Source organism: Myzus persicae, unplaced genomic scaffold (genome assembly GCF_001856785.1).
Source record: "Myzus persicae strain clone G006 unplaced genomic scaffold, MPER_G0061.0, whole genome shotgun sequence".
Lineage (NCBI taxonomy): Eukaryota > Metazoa > Arthropoda > Insecta > Hemiptera > Aphididae > Myzus > Myzus persicae.
In genome coordinates this window covers 62,435-87,163 of record NW_019103990.1, presented here as the reverse complement: position 1 = coordinate 87,163, position 24,729 = coordinate 62,435, and the positions used below count along the sequence as shown (strand labels likewise).

Sequence of the window (24,729 nt, the reverse complement as noted above, 5' to 3'; positions counted from 1 at the left end):
ATACTTTTAAATTATAGCCTCGATTATAGTGAGATATATGGTATACGTAAACGGTTTACCCAGTGGTTGTAGTGGGGGGAGGAGGGTTCCCTTGGGATGGCATCCCTCCACTTTTTATAATTTACATTTTCCATCCGGGGAATGTCCAAAATAATGCCTCCCCTTAAAATTGTATACAATATAACCGATAAACATAGACAAATTATAGATAAATTTGTATCTTAGTACTATAGAAGTTTAAGGCAATCATTGTTATTTTGTATATTTACCTCTTTTTTCCATAGAATGTGTATTTATTTTTATTTTTTATTAAGTAGATTTTTACATACCACCTAAACAAGATTTAATATGAATTTTGAAGAAATTGGAAAAAAAATATTATTTGATAGTTCATCACAAAATCAAAATGGATTGGTATTTACAACCGTCATTCATTTTACACTTACATAAAAAATACCTATTCGAAACATTTCAGCCACAATATATTGTTGATTTGAGCAACAGTTTAAAAGGTACCTAATTATTAAATCAATTATCATTAATAATTTATTGAAATGTTTGTTTTGATTAAAGACAAGCTTAATAAGTAAAAGTATTAAGAAAGAAAAATTGATACACCTATCTTAATTTTAACTTTATAATTTTTTGATTTTTTATGACGAAATAAAATATTTATAAGAGAATTTTTGCATATTAATAGAGCATAATATGGCATGACGTATGCGTTTTTCACGGTTTTCTATAGCATGAAGTCTATATGTATTATATAGTATACATATAATATTATATGATCTATTCGATTCTAGAGTTGAGTTATAACTTTTTTGATTAATTTTACAAAAGTTAATAAAAACAATAAATATGTGCCTAGTAGCTGTTGTAAATTGTTGGTAGACAAGTTGATAATTTCGATACCACATTTAAGCCAATTAGAAAGAAGTGTTGAAAAAGCATTTTATACAAGACATTACTGTCTATCGTAACTTTAAAAATGCGATGACTATGTAGTAAAGTTGAGCTTATAGTTTTAATTGATAATTCATACATTAAATACATAACATAATATAATACATGGTAATGTATGAGGTATTATATTATAATACCTTACCCAAACGCCAGTTGTTTTCAAAACCATCAAATACTTAGCTATTTACTTACAGCTATAGGTACTTAAGACATTTGATTGGTTGGGTGAAAATTATAAACCAGTGAACAGCTTATGATTGTTTATTAAAATATTTATCAATTATAAATTATACAGCTTGTTACATATTATTCATTTTATTTTTGATTAATACTTAAATAATGTATAAAATAAACAAATATTTTTCAATAACATATTTTTTTTGATTACACGCAACGCAACGAAACTAATAGTTTAGCGAAGGGTCGTGAAATATTAAACACACTAAAGTACAATATATTAATGTTACATTAAGTTTTACAATGCTATCAGTTTTGGTGATCGTTTATAGGAAAATAATGGATATTTGTGTCGTTCGGCAGGACATGATTTATTAATTGGTTTTTCCTTACAACAATACCGATTGATGCAAGAACAAATTGTTGCGGGTTTGTCTTGTGGTTGTATGTCTTCAGACTCTTCAGTTGTATCCTTAGAAATTCCTTTAAGTAAAATCCAAAAAATAAACAAAAATCCAAATGCCGTCAACATGCCTATTAGAAAAGCCCATATGGACGTCATCTTGAAATCATATAAATTTTGTAATGTCATAACTGGTTTATTCTGTAACATACATACCCACAAATAATAATTAGATAAAAATATATAATGCTGTCATTGAATCACGCATAGTTTCTTACTAACGTGCGACACCATTTTTGACCAAAATTGTACCTTTCCCTTTTCGGCCAAACCAAAAATTATATTATTCACTTTATGTTATTCATATAGAAAAGTATGGTTGGTTAAGTGAGTTTCAAATAATTACTTTAAAATATTATGAACCGAGCTAACAAAAATCAGACAACTGCCGAACACAATATTTACTTAGTATAATTTTTTTTTATTATGTAATATACCTATATTATAAATTTAATGTATATGAGTAGCAGAGAAGGTTTATGACATATTAACATATTAATAATGTTTATATATATTATTATGTTTTATAATCCTTTATATTACATTTGATAATTATTGACAAAAAATTATACACTTATTATTTTTGTACCTATATATTAGGTACACACATCTTATACAAGTTATTTTTTTGAAATTCTCTATACCTCCCACTTATAATGAAGTTAATATTAAACATTTTGTTTTGACCGACAAGTGAATCAGCCGAAAAGGGTAGGGTACCTACTACCTACGATTTTGGTCTTATGCTATTATACTATTTATTTATTTATATTTTGAAGGATATTTAGATACAGTTACAAAATGTACAATAATTTTTAATCCATTATTAAACATTGAACATTCAAATAAACAATTTTTTTTTTTTAATTAGCAATTGCGTTTACAATTATAGCTCAACATTCACATTACATTAAAATATTTAAAAACACAATACAAAGAACAAACATAATAATAATAAAATAAATAATCAATACTTCTACAATAATTGATCTAAAAATCAATCATTTTACAATAATAATAAAATAACCCATATATTTAAATACAAAATTCTGTTTACATAATTATTAAAATATGCTTCAATGGAATTAAAGTTAAGCAATTTAATTTTTGTTTCATTAACTATGATCATTAACTTAACTATAGAAGAAACTAAAGCATAATTTCTAAGTTCTTCATTGGGGGGCACTGCAATTGAGAGAACCTAAAATACAGGGAAATTAATAAAACCATTGATAAGCTTAAATAAAAAAAAAATGTTTTTAACGTATGAATTATAATTTATATTACATCAAATTAAATTAAGTTTATTGTCAAAACATTACATAATAAAAAAGCTCCAGGTCACTACCACATTAACCAATTTATGTTTAGAAAAACTTCTTGCTAAAGAACTCGTCTTTATGACCTCATTATTTAATTTTTTGATACTAGTTGGACACTTTTTACTCAACTGGAAGATAGCAACAGTCATTCTAAAGAAAAAACTAGGAAAGAACTAAATAAAACTAACCGATAAGTTTATTAACCTCCTTATTAAAAATATTCAAAAAAGACCAACACTGCAAGACTCTCGCAATTTGTTTTCCTCCGAAAACACTTTAGTGTATCTAGATTCAATTAATTAATAACTTATAAAAAAAATAATAAGAAATGATTTTTAAAGTTAAAATTTGATCAGTATTTGAGGAATGGTGTATTATAGAAATAAAGATTAGAAATAATTGGAATTAATATTACAAAATAATATAAGTATAGTTGTTTCATACTAATATTTGATTTTTCCAAAATCGATATAGACGTCGAAAGTTGCTATCTTGCTAATAGGATAATTATTTATATCCAATGTCCACAATACACCATTACTTTACACCGAATATTAATAATCGATTAAAGACCAATAATTGCTGGAAGTCATTACAGACCACGCCATAGGTATCATTTTGATTGTAAGTACGTTTTTATTTTCGTTCATAGTTATTGTGTAATACTGCCAGATTGAATATTGTGTAACTTAAAGTCTTAAACTATGTAACTTAACTTAAACTTATGAATTCGTCAATAACCAGCGTAAGGTTTATCATCGTTACCGATGCTGCCTAGCCCCACTAAAATGTTGCATATGAATAGACTGTGCTTATCAAATATGATACCCACTCAAAGTAGACAGCCAACACATTTTTAAAATTGTAAAATGTTCGAGAATACTCAATTTAATTTATCAGGTACCACTATAATGTAATAAATTGTAGATTTTAATTGATAAGTTGGTGGGTATTTTCTTTTATAGATTCGGGTTCCTTTTACCCTGTATAATTTAATATAATTTGGATATTATTGTATTAATAAATAGTATGGTTTCATGATAACTTAATCAACAAAATGATTTTAATATTAAATAAGTGACTTACTAGTTGATCATAGTCCCATGATATATTATATTCGTGATTTGGATTATAATATTTATTTTCATTATTCGAACCCGATATTGGAGTTGCTAGTGTATGTGAAAAATTCCATAACATTAAAAGCATACCAAAGTACATGGTTTATTTTACGTTGTATAATTGAGTAAGAAAAAAATATAAACATAATATTATATATAAAAAAAAACTCAACAGAAAACATTTTATTAGTAGGTACTAGGATACCATTTTATAAAAATATATAAACGATTCTCTACAGTGTGGTATATACTTTTATCAAAAACATTGATGATTTAAAAAGGTTGAATTTTTTTTAACTTTAGATAAGTACCTATATGCTTTTCTAAAATTGTATAATATTGACATTGTTTTACTCTTATCGATATTTGTTGGAGATCTACTATCAATTTTTGAATTTCAATTAGCAAGTTATCCAAGAAATTTCATAGTTTAATCAGTGGCACAAAGAAGATTTCTAGGCCCCGATGAAATGGTAAATCTGGTGACCTGAAGTTCAGACCTATTTAACTTAAAACACTAAGCCCAGAGTAATTGATTTTAAGATGCTCTTGCTTAAAGGTTTAAATACAATAATAAATTAAACAAATATAAAAACAAAACGCACATGATGGAGAGTATGACTTGTAACGAAGCAACCGTCACAGCCAATCACAATACAGAATAAACGACACATCGTGATCCGCAACCACAGAAACGCTATAACACAAGACGACCCAAAGTATGGGAATTATGAACGTGTAACTAGACTACCCGTTCACCTCACAAAATTAACAACTACACATCTATATTTTCGTCTATAGAGCTTTTTGAATGAATTTTTTATTTTAAATTTTGAGCAGAGTGATGAATGTATTGATTTTACAATGATATGTGTTTTTATATTTATTTATTTATTTGTTTTTGTTTTGTGTGTCCGTTATCACGATTTCTTGCAGTAAACGTGCTTCTATTTTCTTCGACATCAACTTTTCTGGTAGGACAGTGAACTAGTTGGTGCATTTGGGAGATCAAAATTTAAAATTCCTTATAGTTTTCAAAAGCAACAGGAAAAACAAACAAAAAATAAAGGAAAAACGGGAATTTTTAAGCGAAATCAGTTTTTGAACAAATCGATTTTGGTTTTAGTGTAACTCTAACAAAAGGTATATAGAATTTTCACTGAATATTTGTGTTAGCGTTTCCTATACACCTACAGTTTTCAAAATCTTTTGACTTGAGTTGAACTATTTGTATATAAATAGTTCAACTCAGTTATAGGTATAAGTCATGCCTATTATTATAACAGGCATATGAAATGTTCGATTATTATTTGTTTTTTTTAAACCCAAGTTGATAAAAAAATTTTTGCTTCTGCCAAAACCTTGAAAATATAATACAAGGTTCTTTGTAAGTTGTTGTTGATGGAAATTTAAAAGAAATTGAGCGTAAATCCATAATAATTTTTTATGAGCGTTTAAAACTTTAAACATAGAATTTTGACAAAATTCGTAAAAATCACGAAAATTAGCAAATTATATTTAGTAAGAAATTCATTAAAAACTTTCTATTAATATCTAAGATTTAAAAATTTAATACAAGATTTCTTATAAGTTATAAGTTTGTCTGTTTTTATAAAAAATGGCGATTTTTTTATTTTGTTGAAATTCAGAAACGAATTACTGTAGACATTTGAAATTTACACCATAGGTTTACGGATTGCAATTCATATACTTGATACATTTTTCAAAATATTTTTACTCGTTTTAAGCTGTTGACGGACATTTTAAATTTTCATTTTGTTTTTTTTTTTATAAATGTCAATACAACTTTATTAGTTGGGTCAAAAAGCATGAAAATTAGTAGAAGACTTTTAAAAACTTGTTACAATAGCAATTGAAAAATATTAAAAATACATAGTCACAGGTTTTTTTTAAGAGTATTTAAGTTCATATTTTGACAATATTTATCGAATTGAAAATTGAAAATGATTTTGTAGTTAAAAATGTATAAAATGTTCAATTTTTATACCTAAGGATTGAAAATTTAAAACAAGGTTTCACTTAAGCAGGTTTTTCCGTAACTAAAAATCTAAAAAATATATAAATACAGTTATTTTGTACAGACATTTTAAGTTCAAATTTGGACAACATTGCATATTAACACAAAGAATAATGTTTATCATCAATTTAATAAATAAATATAAATTGACTAAAAAAATCAAAATTAAGTAAACAAATTTGAGTTGAATAAAAAAAAATCCAATTGTTGCAAATTATTAAAAAAAAAACAAATTCCTAGTTAAATAACAAAACTACAGCTTGATAAAAAAAAGTTTAATCATATCCTAACTCCCAAGTAATAAAAAAATAATCTAAAAATTAGATTTTAGAATTATTATTCAACCTTGCCTTTTTAGTTTGCATTTTTTTATTCAAATTATCATTTTTCATTCAATTAGAATTTTTTATTGAACTGCCTTTTTTTGTTCAACTTAGATTTAAGAGACTTGATTGTGATAATGCGAGCAGTATATTATCAGGTAGGCAATCTACCTGCGGTAAACGTTGTTTTGCCATATAAATTATTTCGAATGAATATTTTTGTAAAATAACTTACAAATACAAAATTATTGTGAGTGTGTAGGGATGTGGTATACTTGCATATGATTGAAAGAAAAATGGAGTACTATGAACGACGACGGCCTATAAAAATAACAAAATAACCAAATTTTCTTTTTTTTCCTAGTCCTCCGCTATAAAGTAAATTTGTAAAAAATTTGTAAAAATGTATGTAGTTCGTTTGGCATTGGTTAGGTTGCCTTCAATGAGCCCACTTTGTGTTTAACTTGGCATTTGATTTTGGCAGTTGAATTAAATTGTTGATCATTTGCTTAAATTTCTCTTAAATGACACCTTAATCCATTCGGCAACCACGGCTGTTGGAATTATGGCAGCTAAATAAGGTTGTTAAGCCCATGTAGTAAACCCACTTTAAAAATTTTACTATTAATTATATCTTATGGACAATTTTATAAGCTAAAAATTGTTGTAGCTTTTTCAATTCGAAAAAAACATTCCGGAACTCAAAAAATAAATCATCAATAACATTTTTTTCGTAAAAACCTTATCCTGGCAATTACCAACAATTAAAAAAAAATTGAGACGAATCGGCCCAACCGTTCTCAATTGATGAATTGTTATACATTTTTGGCTCCATTTATATACATATACACATATATATATCAGTTGACACAGGAGTAGTAATGAGTACAATATTATGAAAATTAATTTGAAGAAAGTCTAACTTTCTACATCTTACAGTCGTTTTCAGTTGTTATGTTAGCAAAAATGTGTTTGTGCATTGCATATCCATAAGAGATGTTAGTTAATGGTGAATTTTTGTTTCATTTGAAATTAATTTTTAATAAAATATAGCATTTTCATACAAAGTGATTGTGTAACGGAAACAATAATGCATCGTTTGGTGAACGGATTATTGAATATGGTGCAGTATTTGTTGAGAAAAAGGGATATTGATATCAGAAATAATATATATGATAACTGTATATTAAATAAATAAATATAAAATTCTTATTTATTATTGTTTATTTATAATTGTTTAATGATATGTACCTTTTGGAGATTTTATTATTTATTAAGTAAAATTTATTTACCTTCAATTGCCAAATATTTGAATTACTTCTGGCTCCATAAGTAGGGTTTATTTGAGCATCAGCTAATAATTTAATTAGATCTAAATTTTCTTCATTATTGTTAGTACAGACAGTGAAACCTTTCTACAACGTACACCTGTCTATAACGGACATTTTTTATGATCCCGTGGGTGTCCCTTATAGGCAGTTTTAACTGTAGCTATAGCCTAACTTCATGGACATTTCAACGAACCATTCCCTTTGGAAAGTATTTAATAAATTCATCTAGTACTGATTTCGATACTCTAAGATAGGTAACTAACTTTTTTTTTTTTTTTTTTATTAAGAATAAGGCTTCGACATCAGTGGTCATTAGCCTGAGATAACTAACTGTATGCTTCAGCTGTGTTAATTTTGTTACTATGTTCAAAATTTACTAGATCAATTAAGTTTAACGACACACATTTTTACTAATTCATGTAGAACACAACTATTTTGTATTTTACAACATTATTCAACAATAGTTTAATAAAATATAATAATTGATTTGGTACCTTCATTTCAGAATTCAATCTATCAAGTTTATATTAATCCTTCATTCTTGTATTGAATGTGTTTATCTTAATGTCTTAATGATTATTTTTATAGAGAGAGGCAGTACACATTTTATCCCTCACATGAGTTGTTTTATTATTAGTACGTCTATGTTTAGACGAATACTGACAGTCAAGCCTTTTTTGATATAAATATCGGTCTTTGTTTGGGGAGGATTTGTTTACAATCGTATTTGTCTTGGTTTGTGCTAAAAACATTAATACCCATCTGTCACAAGAAGTCTTCTAGCAATCTGTTTGTAAACAAGTTCATAGAACATACCTATTACCTATTCTCTTCATAATATTAATAGCTGTACAACATTGGTCAAATTCATATTTATAAAATTAAATAGATACACTCAGGAAAATCAAATCAAATCAAATAAATAATAATATTTAAAATTATTTTAACTGTTCACTTTTCACTCAAATAAGTAAACTATACTAAAGTAAAATTGAAGAAAGAATGTTTTTTCTTTTTGTCAATTTGTTCGGAAAATACAGTTTTGCAACAATTCTTTATTTATATTTTTGTACACTTATATTAAAGAGACTTATTTAACAGCTTTAGGGTGGTTTTTACCATCTTTGGTTAAAGTTAACGGACACTTATCCGGGTATTGTAAGAAAGGCCATTAGAAATTAGAATACCTACTGCATAATGTCATGTAATAAATTCTCTGTTCTCATCTAAATAGCATCAATGTCAGGGTGTACCACAATAGATCTCATTTGGCCTACATTCAACATCGTCAAATATCAAACTAATTGGGTACAATGATAGTACCTAACTACCTGCATAGTATAAAATTAAATACCAAATTTATGAAAATCAAATCAAATACTCTATATGACAATACGGGACAGTCTATGATTAGAAACACGACATAAATATGCCCCACATAATCGTAGTGCTTGCCTATACATATTCTGCCAGACGCTTACCACTTGTACAGTTGTTATACTATAGGTACTAGGCAGTAAACATAACAGAATATGTACTTATTATTTATGTTATGGGGTAGGTATTATAATAATAATAATTATTATTTTTTAAATGTATTAAGACTTCAACAACAAAGGTTTTTAGCCTATCAGTATTACTTTACAGGTAAATAGATATTATACTATTATACTTAGTACCTATATTATATTAAAATACTGTACAACATTTTATTTTTTGAAAGTCATAATTAATACAGTTGTTTGTGATCCTTTGATTTCTACTCAGATCAACCCATCATTTACAACTGAAATTATTAATTAATACTAATTTAATAGATCATTTGATTTTATCACATGAAAATCTCTATACAAATTACAGTAATAGCATTTCAAATGTATCAATACTTACTTGTTTAACAATAGGGTATTAATAATCTTCAAATCCATAGTTTGGGAAATTATTTGTAACTATCTTCTACGGTTTATCATTGAATTCATAATTAACATATCCATTACAGTGACTTACTCAATGATGAAGTACACTTGACACCTACTGTATACACCTTTCCTTTTCTGTTTAAGCCGATAGCAGAGGAGGCTTTGTGAACAATACTATCCCTCTGTTGCCATCGTGGCATCGTTTATTAATATTTACAATACTCTAGCTCAGCGGTTCTCAACCTTTTTATAGTCACGTACTACTTACACAATTTGAAAATTTTTACGTACCAACTAACCATTTTTTTTTTTTTGCTCATTAATAATGTATACGTTTATGTTATATGTATGCATAGAATTTTATTTCATTAGGAATTACAAAATGAGATAATATAAAATATATAAATACATAATAAAAAATAAAAAATAAAGTATTTAATGCACAGAAAGAAAAAAATTAAATATGTAAAATTATTATAATTATTATGGTTTACTTTTTATTTCAATGAGACGATTGGTGTTGTTTTGAACGGACGATGACGTCAATATCGGGCTCCAAATTGCTAACTTTAAGTCTTAAATTATTTTCTACGTTTAATCTACTTCTAAATTTATTTTTTGTGTACAATAAGTGAGAAAATGTATTTTTGTACAGATATGTTGATACAAAAGGGATTAGAAACTGTAAAGCTTGTGTGGACAATGCCGAGTATTCTTGTTTCACGTCCAGCCAAAAATTAGTGATATTTTTGGTTTTAAAAGTGCTTTTTAGGGTAGAGTCACTGGTTAAGTCAATAAATAATTCTTTTGCCAAAATACCTTACAAACTATACTATTACAAACGACCTCCACACCATCAAATAAACATTAAATAAACCAAATAATATTTAATGTTAATAATAATTCGTAGCAATTTTTTTTAATATTTTCTTCGCGCACCACCTATTAGCTCTCCGCGTACCACTAGTGGTATGCGTACCACAGGTTGAGAACCGCTGCTCTAGCTAATGCAGATACACATTCAACACTACTACTGTATACACCTAACCTTACCCAATTTTTATGTTATAAACTTATAAATGTTACTTTCTTACAATAATTAGTATTTTTTTTTAAAATAAAACTATGATCTTTAGAAATTATGATATACCCAAAATCACGATAAATACAATTAATTCTTAAATAGTTAAATGTATTGGGGAAAAAAGTAGAGTAAGATAACTACTATTGTTATTACTTCAGGGGACTTGCAGCAATAGCAAGCATACCTGGTTCATACAAATATAATTATGGATAATGAAAGTAATAAAAAGAGACTAGGTAGTGGACTGTATGTTTATATTACAATTTAATAATAGTAGTAAATAATAATAACAATATACCAGATACAGAATTTATAACAAGTTACACAGTAATATTTGCAATGGTAACAATATAATAATATAATAATTCTTGTGATAATAATAATATAATGATTTGCAATGCAATGATACAATAATTCCTAGGGTAATAACAATACAATGACTTGCAATGCACAAATACAATAATTCCTAGGGTAATAACAATACAATTTGCAATGTACAAATACAATAATAATTTGGGTAATAATAATATAATTTGCAATGTACAAATACAATAATAATTTGGGTAATAATAATATAATTTGCAATGTACAAATACAATAATAATTTGGGTAATAATAATATAATTTGCAATGTACAAATACAATAATAATTTGGTGCACCAACTTACCCTACTTATGATATAGAGATGTAATCTTATGCCAAAGTTAGTACACGAGGTTAAGAATTAAGTCACACGTGGAACGCACACCATAAGAATCACCCTAAAGTTGAAAACATATATGAATGTACAATTAAATAAATGAAGGAACGATACATACCACAATAATTATATGAAATCAGAGGCTAAAATGATTGGAGCGTGACGACAATAATAGATAATTGAGATCTCAACGAAATAAACAAATTATTAAAACAGCATTACAGATTACAGCAACAGAACTGAAAATATAAGGTTACAAGTTATAACTTGAACTTGATGGACGACAAACAACGATGTTACTGCAACCAAGAGCAGAACGAAAAAGAACGAAGAAAAACGAAATACAAAATACAAACGTATGTAACGAATTCTCAGATAGATAACAACCGTGGTCATGAACAGTTACCAACGGTATGTCATCTGTGGTGAGCAAACAGTATGACCATTATAAACGGCGGGAGTTTTGAAAATACTCAGGTTAACAATTAGTGCCTTAACAACTATCATTATTTATAAGTTACTTTCAATAAAAGTTAATTCAATTACTATAAACTACTTAATACTTATAAAGTAATTTTGTTGTATTAACTTTTAAACTTAAGGTAAGTTACTCTACGTCTTCGTGACATTGGTAATGTCATTGATGATAAGTCACAATTATATTTTAATGGATTCAAAACTTAACTACCTAAAAATTTAACTCGATTTATCATTTGTAGCCTGTAGAGTGTAGGACGACATTTATGAAATGTTAATTCCGGATTTTTCCTGCAGTTGTTTTTACATTTCCAAAAAGAACAACTCTCGTGTGAAGTTATTTTATAGTGGTTGGTATATAAGACAAAACCCTTTAAGGGGACGGAGGGGCCGAGTGGATAACGCCTCGGTTGCAACGCGCACCGTCGCCGGTTCGAACCTCGGTCACGGCCCACGGGCGGCACTTCTCTCCGGGCAGTCACGGTGTCCGGTCCGGAGAGAGAGGCCGCCATCCCCCAACCGAGCATGGCAGAAACCTACGGGTGCCCACTAGATATTCTGCCAAACAAACACACACGTGTTCCGTAACCCTACAGTTCCAAAAACCCTAGTTCCAAACCCTACAGTACCACAACCTACAGCTAATGGCCTCAGATGTCGAAGCTTAAATAAATAAAAGAAAAGAAAACCCTTCAAATATAAAATTTTTGGAGAAAAATAATCATAAAGAGATATTAATAACAAAATATCGAAAGATTTATATAATACCATCCTCCCTGCCATAATTAAAAGAAAAAACACAAAATCATGCATATTTTTTTTATTTTTTGTATAAATATTTAGTTAATTATTTAGATTATTTAATATTTAAACAAAACAGTATTTTGAATAAAGGACGGATTTTTGAGTAGAAATAAGAGTTATGTAGGCAACTTATTTACACATAGCCCAATATACCTATATAATATATTTCGGTAGTCGGATAGGCAACCACTACGATTTCAGGAGGCTATGTCGACGTTTGACGTTTGTTATCATTGACTGTCCCGTATTGTCATATAGTATATTTGATCAAATACAAATCAGCAATCACCGAGCACTTAATCACCATAAGAGCTGCTTATCAATAATAATTGTAATGATTAAATTGTTAAAAAATAATATATTTATTAATATTTTAGAGATATTTGAAAGCCCAATAAGTGACCGTACGTAAGATTACGTAGAAACCAATAAAACGACCCTTGAAAGTTCTGACGGCCGCAAACGAAAAAAGGCCACACACGAAAAACACTACACTCGCCACTCGCGGGTACGGAGGTGTTGGAACTGGTGCATACATGATATACACAACATTGATCTCAAAAATCCAGATTTGGTTCAAGTCCTCGCAATGAGTCACTTGCTTAGCCGTATCATTATATTGCTAAGCTACTTTTATTATTACTACACCTTACCCCTACTCACATGCCCGCCGAAGGATCTGAGCGTCAAAAAGTTCTAATTGCGATTAGAATAAAAATCAATATTTCTTCTGTTTTGAAAAAATAATATAATATAATATTTCGGCACACGCCAGTGTTGACGTGACAACATGCGATACAAGACAAAAACACTCATCGTTAACACATCAACATCTGACGAAGAGGGAAGACCCCCCTATTTGTATAAGCTGTGGCACACAGCTCACCATCAAGCATATCATTACAGAATGCCGCCAGTTTGAGAGAGAGAAACGGGAAGCAGGAGTACCGCACATTTTCGCCGAAGCCCTTCAGCCAGCCAACATTCAAAACACGATATCACTTATTATCAATTCTAATTTAATCAACCATCTGTAAAATAATTTGTATATTAATATTAAGCAATTACCTTCCAATGTAATCCCATAAATTTGTTGTAGCCAATGGCCCTAGATGCCGAGGCTTTTATTAATAAAAAAAAAGACAAAAAGTCACGGCGGCCGTGTTAAACATATACGAACTGATTCGTCGGCGGCGTAATGTACATATTATATAATTCACACACGACACAATTATAACAAAAATAAACAAAAATACAATTATATAAAAAAAATTTTCTTTATGTGTTATTAAAGTATTTTTTATTCAATCTGTTTCAATACATGAACAATAAGAATAAGAGATGAAGTAAATAAAATAAAAAAATAAATAAAAATAAATGACGGATTATCCCGAATGTAGAGGCCTCCCAGCGGAGGTACAATTAAATAAAAATAAAATAATACAAATAAACGGTGATGTGCGTGTGTGTGTGTGAGGAGTGTCACATTAGTTCTCGGCTTCAACAAAAATGTAGTCATAGAAAATGAATTTGAACCAATAAGTATAACATTTAAAATTAAAATATGAACACGGAAATTAGTCAAGTTGTGAGCATGCACAACTTGCTAGACAGAAGTAATATTAAGAACATGTTTAAAATACTCCGAATAAAATATTTAAAACACTTTAAAAGTATTCCGAATACTTTTAAAATGCTTTTTAGTTTTAGTTTTAGTTTTAAATATTATTATATTAAACCTCGTATTAAACAAATGGTACTTTTCTTCGGGAAAACTTGAAATTAGCGACGTATATAAGTCAATAGTTCCAAATAGGTATGATATCATTTAAGTTGTTGATACTTGGTTTATAAATTATGTATTTATGTGATGTATCATATTTTAATAATGTTTTTAAAAAGTTTTCTAAAAAGTTATTCAGAAATCATTGGAGCACCGTAATCTAGTTTTGATAGTTTAAAGGGTTTGTGTATTTTAAGAAGGGTTTGAGATTGGGCTCTCCACGAGGTGTGAGCGAAAGTTTTTATAATGTTCAGTCTTGAAGAGGTAGCATTCTTTAAATTTAAGATATGTGTTAAGGGATCCATGAAGCTTTATAGTCAAAAATAACGCTCAGTATTTTAACTTCGGGTTGCTTTTCTACAACGTGGTTTCCGATGTTAGTATGAATTTTCTTCCTAGTCCTCTTTTGGTTGAAAACTATAAGTCTGTTTTTTTTTCTGAGGAAAAACGGAAGCCATAAATTTTTGACCAGGAGATGAGTGTGTTCAAAGAATCTTGTGGTATTTGTTGGATAGAATTAATATTTGTACTGCGACAGAGAAAAGTGAAGTCGTCTTGGCACAGCAGAGGTATGGTTGGGGGTGTCACGTAAATACATCGCGGTAAATTTGTCGTGGTAAATTAGGCGCGGCAAGTTGGGCGCCGGTGTAATATCGTCGCACGTAATTTCGGCGAGTTACGATACATGCCTTATGTACAATATTTTATACTTTATTATAAATACCTAGTTTAAAGACAATATGCATAATTTATTGGCAAGTATAAAATATAATTTAAGTCAAATAAGTCAAAATAGTTTTAAATTTTAAAAATATAAATTAAATTGTTCCACAGATAGCTAATAATAATAAAAACAAAAATGTATACAAATAAAGTTCTAAATTATAATTGCAACTGGAAATTAACAGCTATCCCATATAACACATTATAGGATTTATAATCACAAATCATCGAGTCACGAGCCTATCATTTTACCTATAATTTAGATAGGTACCGCAATATAGACAACGATAATTTAAAACCATCATAATTTAGATATCCGACGATATCATTAAATTGACGCGATCTAATACAAAACGACTATATGACGCGCGATAATATTACACCGCGACCAATTTACTGCGCCTAAATTCCCGCTCTCAATTTATCGCGCCCAACTTACTGCGACCAAATCACATGGAACCATGGTTGGGAGTGTTATTTCTTCAGATATATCGTTGATAGCGACCAGGAAAAAAGTCACGAAAATGGTAGACCCTTGTGGGACTCCATTTTATTGGAGAATGGTGTCTGAAACCATATTGGGGGTTTTTATTTGAATGGTGCGGTACGTAAAGAAATTCGAGATAAAATCTAGCATGTTTCTTTTGGCAATTATTTTGTTGAATTTATCTAATATTCTGAGTCTCTCCGCCGTTTCACGCTTTAACAATGTCAAAGGTTATCATCCGCAGGCTTTGTTTGTTAAATAAGTAATTGTGAACTTCATATTTTATGGTTAGAATAAGGTTGTTCATAGTGCTACTATTATGTCGGAGTCCATTTGTACAGGGGTAAGAATGTAGATGTTTTCAATAAACCATATACGTAGATCGGCGATTGATCATTTTTTCTAGTATATTACACAAAGTATTAAGGAGACAAATAGAACGAAATAGAACGGTAGACAGGTGGAAAGTAGACAAATAGAACGGTACCTTTCTGCTTGGAATTTATTTTTGTTAGGCTTGAGTATATGGGAATAACATATCTGAGTTTCCAGAAGTTAGGAAAGATGTTGCTATCCCATATCGTGTTATTAATGGCTAAGATGTGGCTTATGCAAATTTTTGGGTAGTTTCTGATGCAAGAATAATTCATCCCGTCGAGGCCAGTGGATTTACTTTTACAGTTATAAATAGGGTCTTCTAGTTCCGCGATCACTAGTGGAGAGTTTAGTAGTGATTGATGGGAATCCGGAGGGTTTACCGTATTGACTGAGTTGACATACACTACACATACTTCACACAGAAGGAGAACAAGTATCATAATATTATATGCGATATTTTTTTTTATCTATTTAGCGATTATAATAATAATGAATAAGATACATTCAACTTAATAACTTAGGATTAGGTTATAACATTTTTTTGTTTTTCAACTTAAAAAAATACATCCGTATAAGTTTTTTTTGTCGATCTAATTTCAATTTCGCTGATTTAATATCTTTCTCTGTCTTTTCGATAGACCTTTTAACTTCAAGATAGTGATTAATTCGTTGGTCCTAAAAAATAATATATTTTTCTCTTTGTATTATATAGTATTGTAATATCATTTACTATAAATTAATATAGTACTATTATAGAACACATCAGAATTATATGATTTTAAAAGCGCGAATTGCATGATCTCTATGTAAATTATTATTTTTTAAGTTAATAAACCTATATAAATAATAATTATAGTTATAAACTTATAACTTATATTATATTATGTGTATAATATTCATATAATACTATACCTATGCGGCTATGCAATATAATTTAATACTCTATACATTTTAATAGTTAAAAATTTGTGTTCTTGTATTTCAAAACAATGTCAGCTTTTTATTTTAAAATGTCAATCTAAATAATATTTTAATTTTAAAATTACTCATATTTTAAAACTCCATACAAAATACACTTACTAGAGTTTCACTGGGTATTATCTCGATTTGGTGTTGTCCATATTTATAATTACCATCGTCGTCATTATCTATATCATTCCTATAATTATCATGACTCTCTGCCACTGCAAGTAACTAAATTGTAGAATAAATCACTAATAATATTACATACCTATTAATTTTCACTTTTAGACTCATACGTAAAATGTTTACATTAGATATCCATATCTGGATGAACCTACTAAATATCATTAGTTCTATAATTATGCCTAATATAGAAACATGAAAATATATATTTTTATTATGAAATTAATATCAAAGATGAACAATTTTTACTTTGTGATTGTGAGTAAAGGTGTTAGTCAACGGTTGGCATTAAATAGTTAAAAAGATAATTTTTGAACTTAAGTTTTCTGTGTTCAAATTAGGATCATTATCCATCGGCGACCAGTTTTTGTCCTGCAGCGGTTAGACGCATTGCTTCCCTTACTAAGTTGAGGAGCGAGACCTGTGCTTTGCGACAAAACCACAACTCGGCAGCCTGGTAATGATCTTATTTTGAACAGAGTATAATTAGTTGAGATTCTAATTAATTTATTAACTTATATTGTTTAATTGACGGTTGAAATAACTTAGCTTTTCTGAAAAATAAAATAATCTATCAAGTTTCAAATCGTTTAAAATAATTTTTTTTATTTGTTAAATTATTTATTGATATGTGTATACAGTTGAAATATTAAATAATCATGTTAAATAAAATATTTCGGTATATACACTGTACATTATGATAAAAGTTCATTAAAATTGTTTTAATAAATGTTTTTATAATTTATAAAATCAAAAAGAATTTACTATAAAAAAGTAGCTTAACTTTTCTAAACTGAGTTAAATTAATATTAATATTATATTTTTTTTACTATAAATCTATCGAGATTATTTATTAACTGTTAACTTCTAACTTATCGGTCTTGTGTTTTCTTAACTTAACTTAATTTGAGTTAATTATTTTCATTAACTTGCCCACCTTTGGTGTTACTTTTAGTAATTTATTCCTATAACGTTTGATTTCTGCGTCCAACGATGGTAAGTCTAAACTAAGCTCGAATTTTTCCGAATCATATTTTTTCTTCAAATAATCTTGACGAACAACACCTATTCAAACATTTAAAAACTACTAAAGATAATTTTAAAAAAAACTACAAATCATTATTAACCATGATATTTTAGTATTTTGGTAGATTTATAAGTAGGCACTATAAATTATAATTAGAAAATAGAGACTGAGGAGGACTTTCACACATTCACAAATTTTTTCTGGTTGATATTATTATGTGTTAAGTTTAAAATGCAAAATATGATTTTCAACTTTGATGATGCAATTACAATATTAAAAGTATTATAAATCTTAGTACATACAATTTTTTTAAATGTTGTGGTTTTTGTTTTATTTTATTTTAATTAATCTATATAGACTAGTTTTCTATTACATAAGTTATGTTGTGTTATAACTTACAATTTACGAAATATGGTTTACAGTATTATATAGATAACGAAATTATAGAATTTTTAAATTGAATTAAAACATAAGTTAACAATAATAAACCGTTAAAAATAACAGTTTTAACTTAATTTAAATATAACAATGTGTTAGGTAACAATATTAAATATAATTAAAAATGTAGGTGTTTCCTGCTCTCATTAAAAGGTTAGCTGGGAGCTGGGGGATTCAAATTATAATTTGTGTTTGTAGAAATTAGATAAAATGGTTCTTAGGGAGTTCTACTATGAATGGTATTTATTCTAAAAAAAATCCGAGATAACATTCCTAGGCAGTCATTAGTATCAGTTGGGTAATAAATTGTGCAAATATTTTGAGTACAGTAGTAAATTAATAACTATAATATTAAGAAAATTTAAAACTCTGCTCTATGAACAATGGGTCCATGACATTACATTTGAACGAGATGAATCGTATAAAGTTATTTTGAACCAATTCTAACAAACTGTTTTTTTTTTAATGTAACTAAAAACACTTACTTTTAATTTAACTTAATTTTTTAACTGTTTTTTTTTTACTTTTTCTTTAAACCAGTCTAAGGAGTAATATTCTAAGTTTTGATGAACTTGAAACTAAAGTAATTTTAGAGGGAGATTGTTTGAAAAATTACCGGTAAGTCAAATTATTTTTTTTTATGAGCGTTTGAAATTCAAATTTTTTTCAACTTAAATGTTTTTTTTATTTTGTCGTAATTGTTGAAATTGTCAACAAATAATATTTATTTTACCATTTTCTGTATACGATACAATTTAAAAAATATTTCGACTCTTTTCGAGTTAGGTAAAAAAAATTTAGAAATTTAATGAAGGGTTCCTCATGCGTTGTTATAATATCAGCATAGGCGTAAATTGGTGTGGGGGGGGGGGACTTACAGTATTAAAATGTTATATTGTAAATGTTAAAGGTTTGTATTTTTAGATTGTGAGTGGAGAGATGAATTTTACTATGATGTGTGTTTTTTTATTTTTGTTTTATTTTTGTGTCCATCATAAAGGTTTGCGCAGTAAAGGTGCATCGATTTTCTTCAACAGCAAATTTTCTGGTAGGAAAGTGAATGATGTTGGTGCATTCGGGAGGTAAAAATTTGAAATTCCGAATAGTTTTCAAAAGCGACAGGAAAAATGTACATATAAACTTACTTAGTTCAACAGGTGTAAAAGAGAGCGGCATCTATTGGTATTACTCGAGTTTATCGACTGCTAGGGGAAAATCGCTGTAATAATATTAGCAAATTCCTCGTTAATAATTATTACCGAGGAATTTGCTGAATTTGACTTAAGTCAAACTTAGGAATCAGAAAATTGAATACCTATGACCTAGCTACTGTTATATGATTCTCCAGACTTTGGCAATATTTAAACAAATATTTATATTTGATTAAATTATTCCTAACTTATAAACTGAACTCATTTCTTCCTATACAAGCTATATGCTTATAGCCTATAAGTTACAGGCAGTGTTGCATATTGTTTATTTGTCAATTTTATTATGTGTACATATATTTGCAAAAATAAATATTATTATTATATTATTATATGGTTATTAATTAGTTATTATAAGGTTAGACAAAATAAACGCATTTACGTACCTACCTAATACCTATTATTATATTATACTCGTATATTATAGGTATTATGTTATTATTATGTTTGTTTGTATGTATTAAATGGAATATCCCCCAATGTTATTCTTTGATTAATTAAAAAATTTTGAGAATGTTTCTAGTTATTTTTGTTACTAATTTTAGCACTGTTCTCGGCCTACAATATAATATACATACTTAGGTGCTGTTTAAGTTCTTTATTCTTTGTGGTCATTTCGATTTGTTCTTTTAGTAGTTTTTTGTTCATCATCCTGACGTTATGCATGTCCGTTTCGAATACCGTATCCCGAATATGTTTTGAAGTCACGTATCTTTCGTGCAAAGTTTGCTCCTCGGTGATGGCATCAGTTATTTTGAATTGAAGGTCGTTCAGGTATATCGTCGACGACATCAATTTTTTTTTTATGAATTTCTGATATTTATCGGCTGGTATGCGTTTGGTTAATCTGTTGACGCCAGCCACCAAGACGTTCTCCCTATACGTATAATATTTAAATATATAGTTATATAATGTAGACATATAAATACATGTATCACACGCAGAACTCGGTATGTATTTTACAGTTCAGTCCTATGGACCACCCAATTCGATCATATTTCCACGTCCTTTCTTATAAGTTTATTATAGTCATTTAAAAAGATTAAAGATATAAATGTATGATTTTTTTTATAAGCATTTGAAGTTCAAATCTTGACTGAATTACATATTTGAACAAAAAATATATCGATGTTAGTTATTTTGTTGTAATTAAAAAAAAATAATTCATGGAGAATTTAAATTTTAAGCTTTTACGTATATTATAAATGTTATTACATACCAAATGACATTCTTAAAATATTCAGATAAATTTTAAAAATATGTAAGCGCACTCTGACCCACGCGCTACATAGACAAAATACAAATTTACGCAGAATCTTTTTGGCCCGGGGCCGAAGTAATGCAAAAATAGTTCAGTCTACAGTTCTCGGTTCATTAAAGAAATCTTTTTTTTTTAATTTTTGAATAAACTTAGAATAAAATGAACCATTATATTATAATTAAAATGAGAATGGTATTTTTTGAGGGATATATAATAATACCTATACGTTTAATCGAATTAAAATAAAATAAGAATATTATAAATAATACACACCTATAGGTTTCAATGTATTGAAGTTGTCTATTAATTTCGGTCTCAATGTTTTCAGTTTCGTTTTCAATTTTATCGAGATTTTTAATCATCTTATTGTTTATTTTATCGAAATATTCATCCAGAGTTATTAATGCTTTCTCTACCTCGGCAATCACTTGGTGTATTGATATCCTTTTAAGAAACCGTACAATCCATACAAATAGGAAATATATAAATCTTCAAACGAATAAACTACAGGTAGTTGTCATATTATCGAATTATAGTTAAAAGATTTAATTTGCATGTGCCATGTACGTTGTATTTGTTATTTATCTTGTACGTACTACGTACAATGATTAAGAGTATTTAACATATTCAGTCAACTGAATTAATAATGTTCTTAACATTTGATTAAAAAGTGGCAGAAAATGCTCGTAACAACTTAAGACTCATAGGTTTAAGCACGTTAATTCGTGTAGATATTTCATGAATGACAATAATAGTTTTTAAATCATCTTAGTTATTTATTATTATTTGGCGTGTGAATTTGGCTCATTTTTAACTCTGTATATTACCATGTACAATAATTATAATATGTATCCAGATACTTTTTTTTCAAGTTTCTACCTTATTCAATCTTGTTCATGAATATTGAATTATACAAAATGTTCATAATTTGCAAATAAATGAAAAATTGTAAAAAGTTAAGTGAATAGAATATTTCTTAATACGAACCAAGTTTCTTAAACTTAACGTACTTATTCATTTTAATCGCAGTATTAACAACACTATATATGCTACCAAGAACAGACTTATTCGATTTCGATAAAATCATAGACTGGCGAAGCTTTTCTCTTGATAATTTTGGAACTTTAGGAGAAGCTGTAGATAAACTATGTTCTTCGGCTTTGAAATCATAGGGCATCCACGATACGTCAATTGTGTCTGAGTACCAAAACATTAAAATGTATAATATTATTATTACTATAATTAATATATTAATATAACTGTAATATAATATTGTATACATTGATGAAATCAGTATTTTACTTGTAATTGCAAGGTCGGGTTGTGCTTTTACCAAATTCAGTTCTAACACTTCGCATTCGCATCTAAGTAACAAAATATTTTTTTCTAAAAATTCCAACTTCGCTCTTATTTGATCTGGTGTACACTCTAAGAAAAATGTATTAAAATAAATTTTAGTTACAACTGTACAAATAACGGTGCTAGATTATAAGTCATTACATCTTAAATCTTATTTAGATACATATTAAGGAATAATAATATGATATTATTCTATAATAAAGGGTCTGAATAGATATAAACGAAGTGGTTCAGCGTGATATTTAGTTGTAACTTGTAAGTATAAATCATTATTATACTACAACTACATATTTATCGTTTATTTAATTTCGAATAAGCATAGATACAGAAAATATCATATAATACTTTATTTGGTCTTATAAATTAAGTTTACCATGTGAGTTATACAAAATTATATTTTATAAATAAAATCTGTTCAAAAAGTCTTAAGTGATTTTTGGCAGCTTTAAATAATTTTTATGTTTTTATTTTACCTCTTAAGGGTGATACCAAAAATGGTTCCTGTTCATCACCCGTGAAATACCAAATAGTACCGGGTTCACTAAAAGTCGACATTATACTGTTACTAACAGATTATAATAATATAAAAACTCTAGTGAAATTAGATGAGCTTGAAATGAAGTTTTTTTATAAAATTATTTTGGTTTATAGTTTACTAGGCAACATTATCGTTATTAAATATAAGTATGTATATTATATACCGGATACGAAGACAGGTTGTCGATAACTCGTCAGTATTCACTAATAATATTTCGACTCCACTCTACGCAGTGAACGATCGTTTATAATAATTTTGTTAAGATAATGAATATTTTGATTAAAAAAAATGTGAAATTCACTGTTTTTTGATGTTGTCCAATTTAAGTACACTCAGTTAATATTTTATGGTCACTTTAAAAAAAAAAATGTTCACACATTTAACAACTTAGGAACTTATTATATTTTTACGAGTATATGGAGTACTTAACACTTCTTCATTAGTTTTCATTAGTTTTGTGTTAACGACTTTCGGTAAATTAAAAGTGGCTTTCAATTTTTTTATTTTTAAATTCTACATAAATATTGTGCGTACTTAATGTACTTGCTTACATTATAAAAACTATGTGCAGAGTTCGAGCATAATATTGTTAACCACTGATTGAAAGAATATATTTATTCACAAATCACAATTAATATAGGTATAATAAATTTGTAAGGCCAACCATGCACATCATATTATAAAAGCACTTCGTAGCTTATACTCCACTTGAACACCAACACAAGAGACCAGAGTTGTGAGTGAAAAAAATATGCCAGCAAATTTTTGGATTACAAAACAGTCCAAGTGTATCAAGCATTTGTGGGTAAAATCATTAAGTTTTAATTGCACTATGGTTATTGGAATTCAATATCAAATATTGACTATAATAACAAACAAATTAATGTAAGTATGCTATTAAATGTACAACTTATTATAATTATTATTAATGAGGTGGTTTGTACAAAAGTACAATAGTATCAGAGTTTAAAATAAATAATTATGTGAATTTCTTATTCTGCAACAGTGTATTCCCAAACACAGATTGCTTATTGAAATATTGTTTGATAGTGGCCGGCACAGTTACAATACAGGTATACCTATACCAAGAAAATACATTAATACTACAAATGAATCAAAAACAAAAAAAAATATATTTAAGACATTAGAAAAATAACAATTAAGAGAAATAATAATTTTTTTATAAGCTACATAATATACCATATTATTATATATTTTCTAAAGATTAAAAGAAGTTCTGCAATAGTTTTATAATATTTATAACGGCGCGTTAGATAGGCAATTTAGAGACATCGTCAAACAATTTAACCAAAATCGTTATTCTTGGTAATTATATGTAATTTCGTCTAAATTTTAACTTAAAATAATTATAAAATAGCTGGGTTTATGTATATTTTTATATTTTATGGTTACACAACTAACTACTTATGTGGGATCTTGTTGTAAATTTTCAATCTTAAGCTATAAAAATTTAACATTTTATACATTTTTAGCTATAAAATAATTTATCCATTTTCAATTTGATAGTTTTTCAAAATTTTAAATTTAAATGCTTATAAAAAAAATTAAGCCTGTATATTTCTAATGCTTTTCAACTGTTATATTGTAACAATATATTATCAGGACCATTGTTTTACATTTTAAAGGTTTTTGAA

At 27.8% G+C, this 24,729-nt stretch overlaps 1 protein-coding gene across 1 annotated transcript; it reads right to left on the bottom strand.

Moving 5' to 3' along the window:
• Positions 1-16,625: 16,625 nt before the first annotated feature.
• LOC111037325 lies at positions 16,626-23,091 on the bottom strand. The gene is made up of 8 exons (XM_022319845.1): positions 23,010-23,091; positions 22,480-22,605; positions 22,188-22,374; positions 21,447-21,621; positions 20,495-20,789; positions 18,181-18,308; positions 17,178-17,291; positions 16,626-16,772 (listed from the first exon to the last, which is right to left on the bottom strand). Exons 1-8 carry the CDS (start codon positions 23,089-23,091, stop codon positions 16,626-16,628), a joined length of 1,254 nt encoding a protein of 417 aa, XP_022175537.1.
• Between the last annotated feature and the right edge of the window lie 1,638 nt (positions 23,092-24,729).

Excerpts from the sequence above, each read along its gene's own strand:
- LOC111037325 (XM_022319845.1), bottom strand. The coding sequence starts at position 23,091 with ATGTCGACTTTTAGTGAACCCGGTACTATTTGGTATTTCACGGGTGAT. Across the intron at positions 20,790-21,446 it reads ACATTGAAACCTATAGGTGT|AACGTCTTGGTGGCTGGCGT; the intron begins GTATTATTTATA and ends ACGTATAGGGAG. Across the intron at positions 17,292-18,180 it reads TACTAAAAGTAACACCAAAG|TTACTTGCAGTGGCAGAGAG; the intron begins GTGGGCAAGTTA and ends TCTACAATTTAG.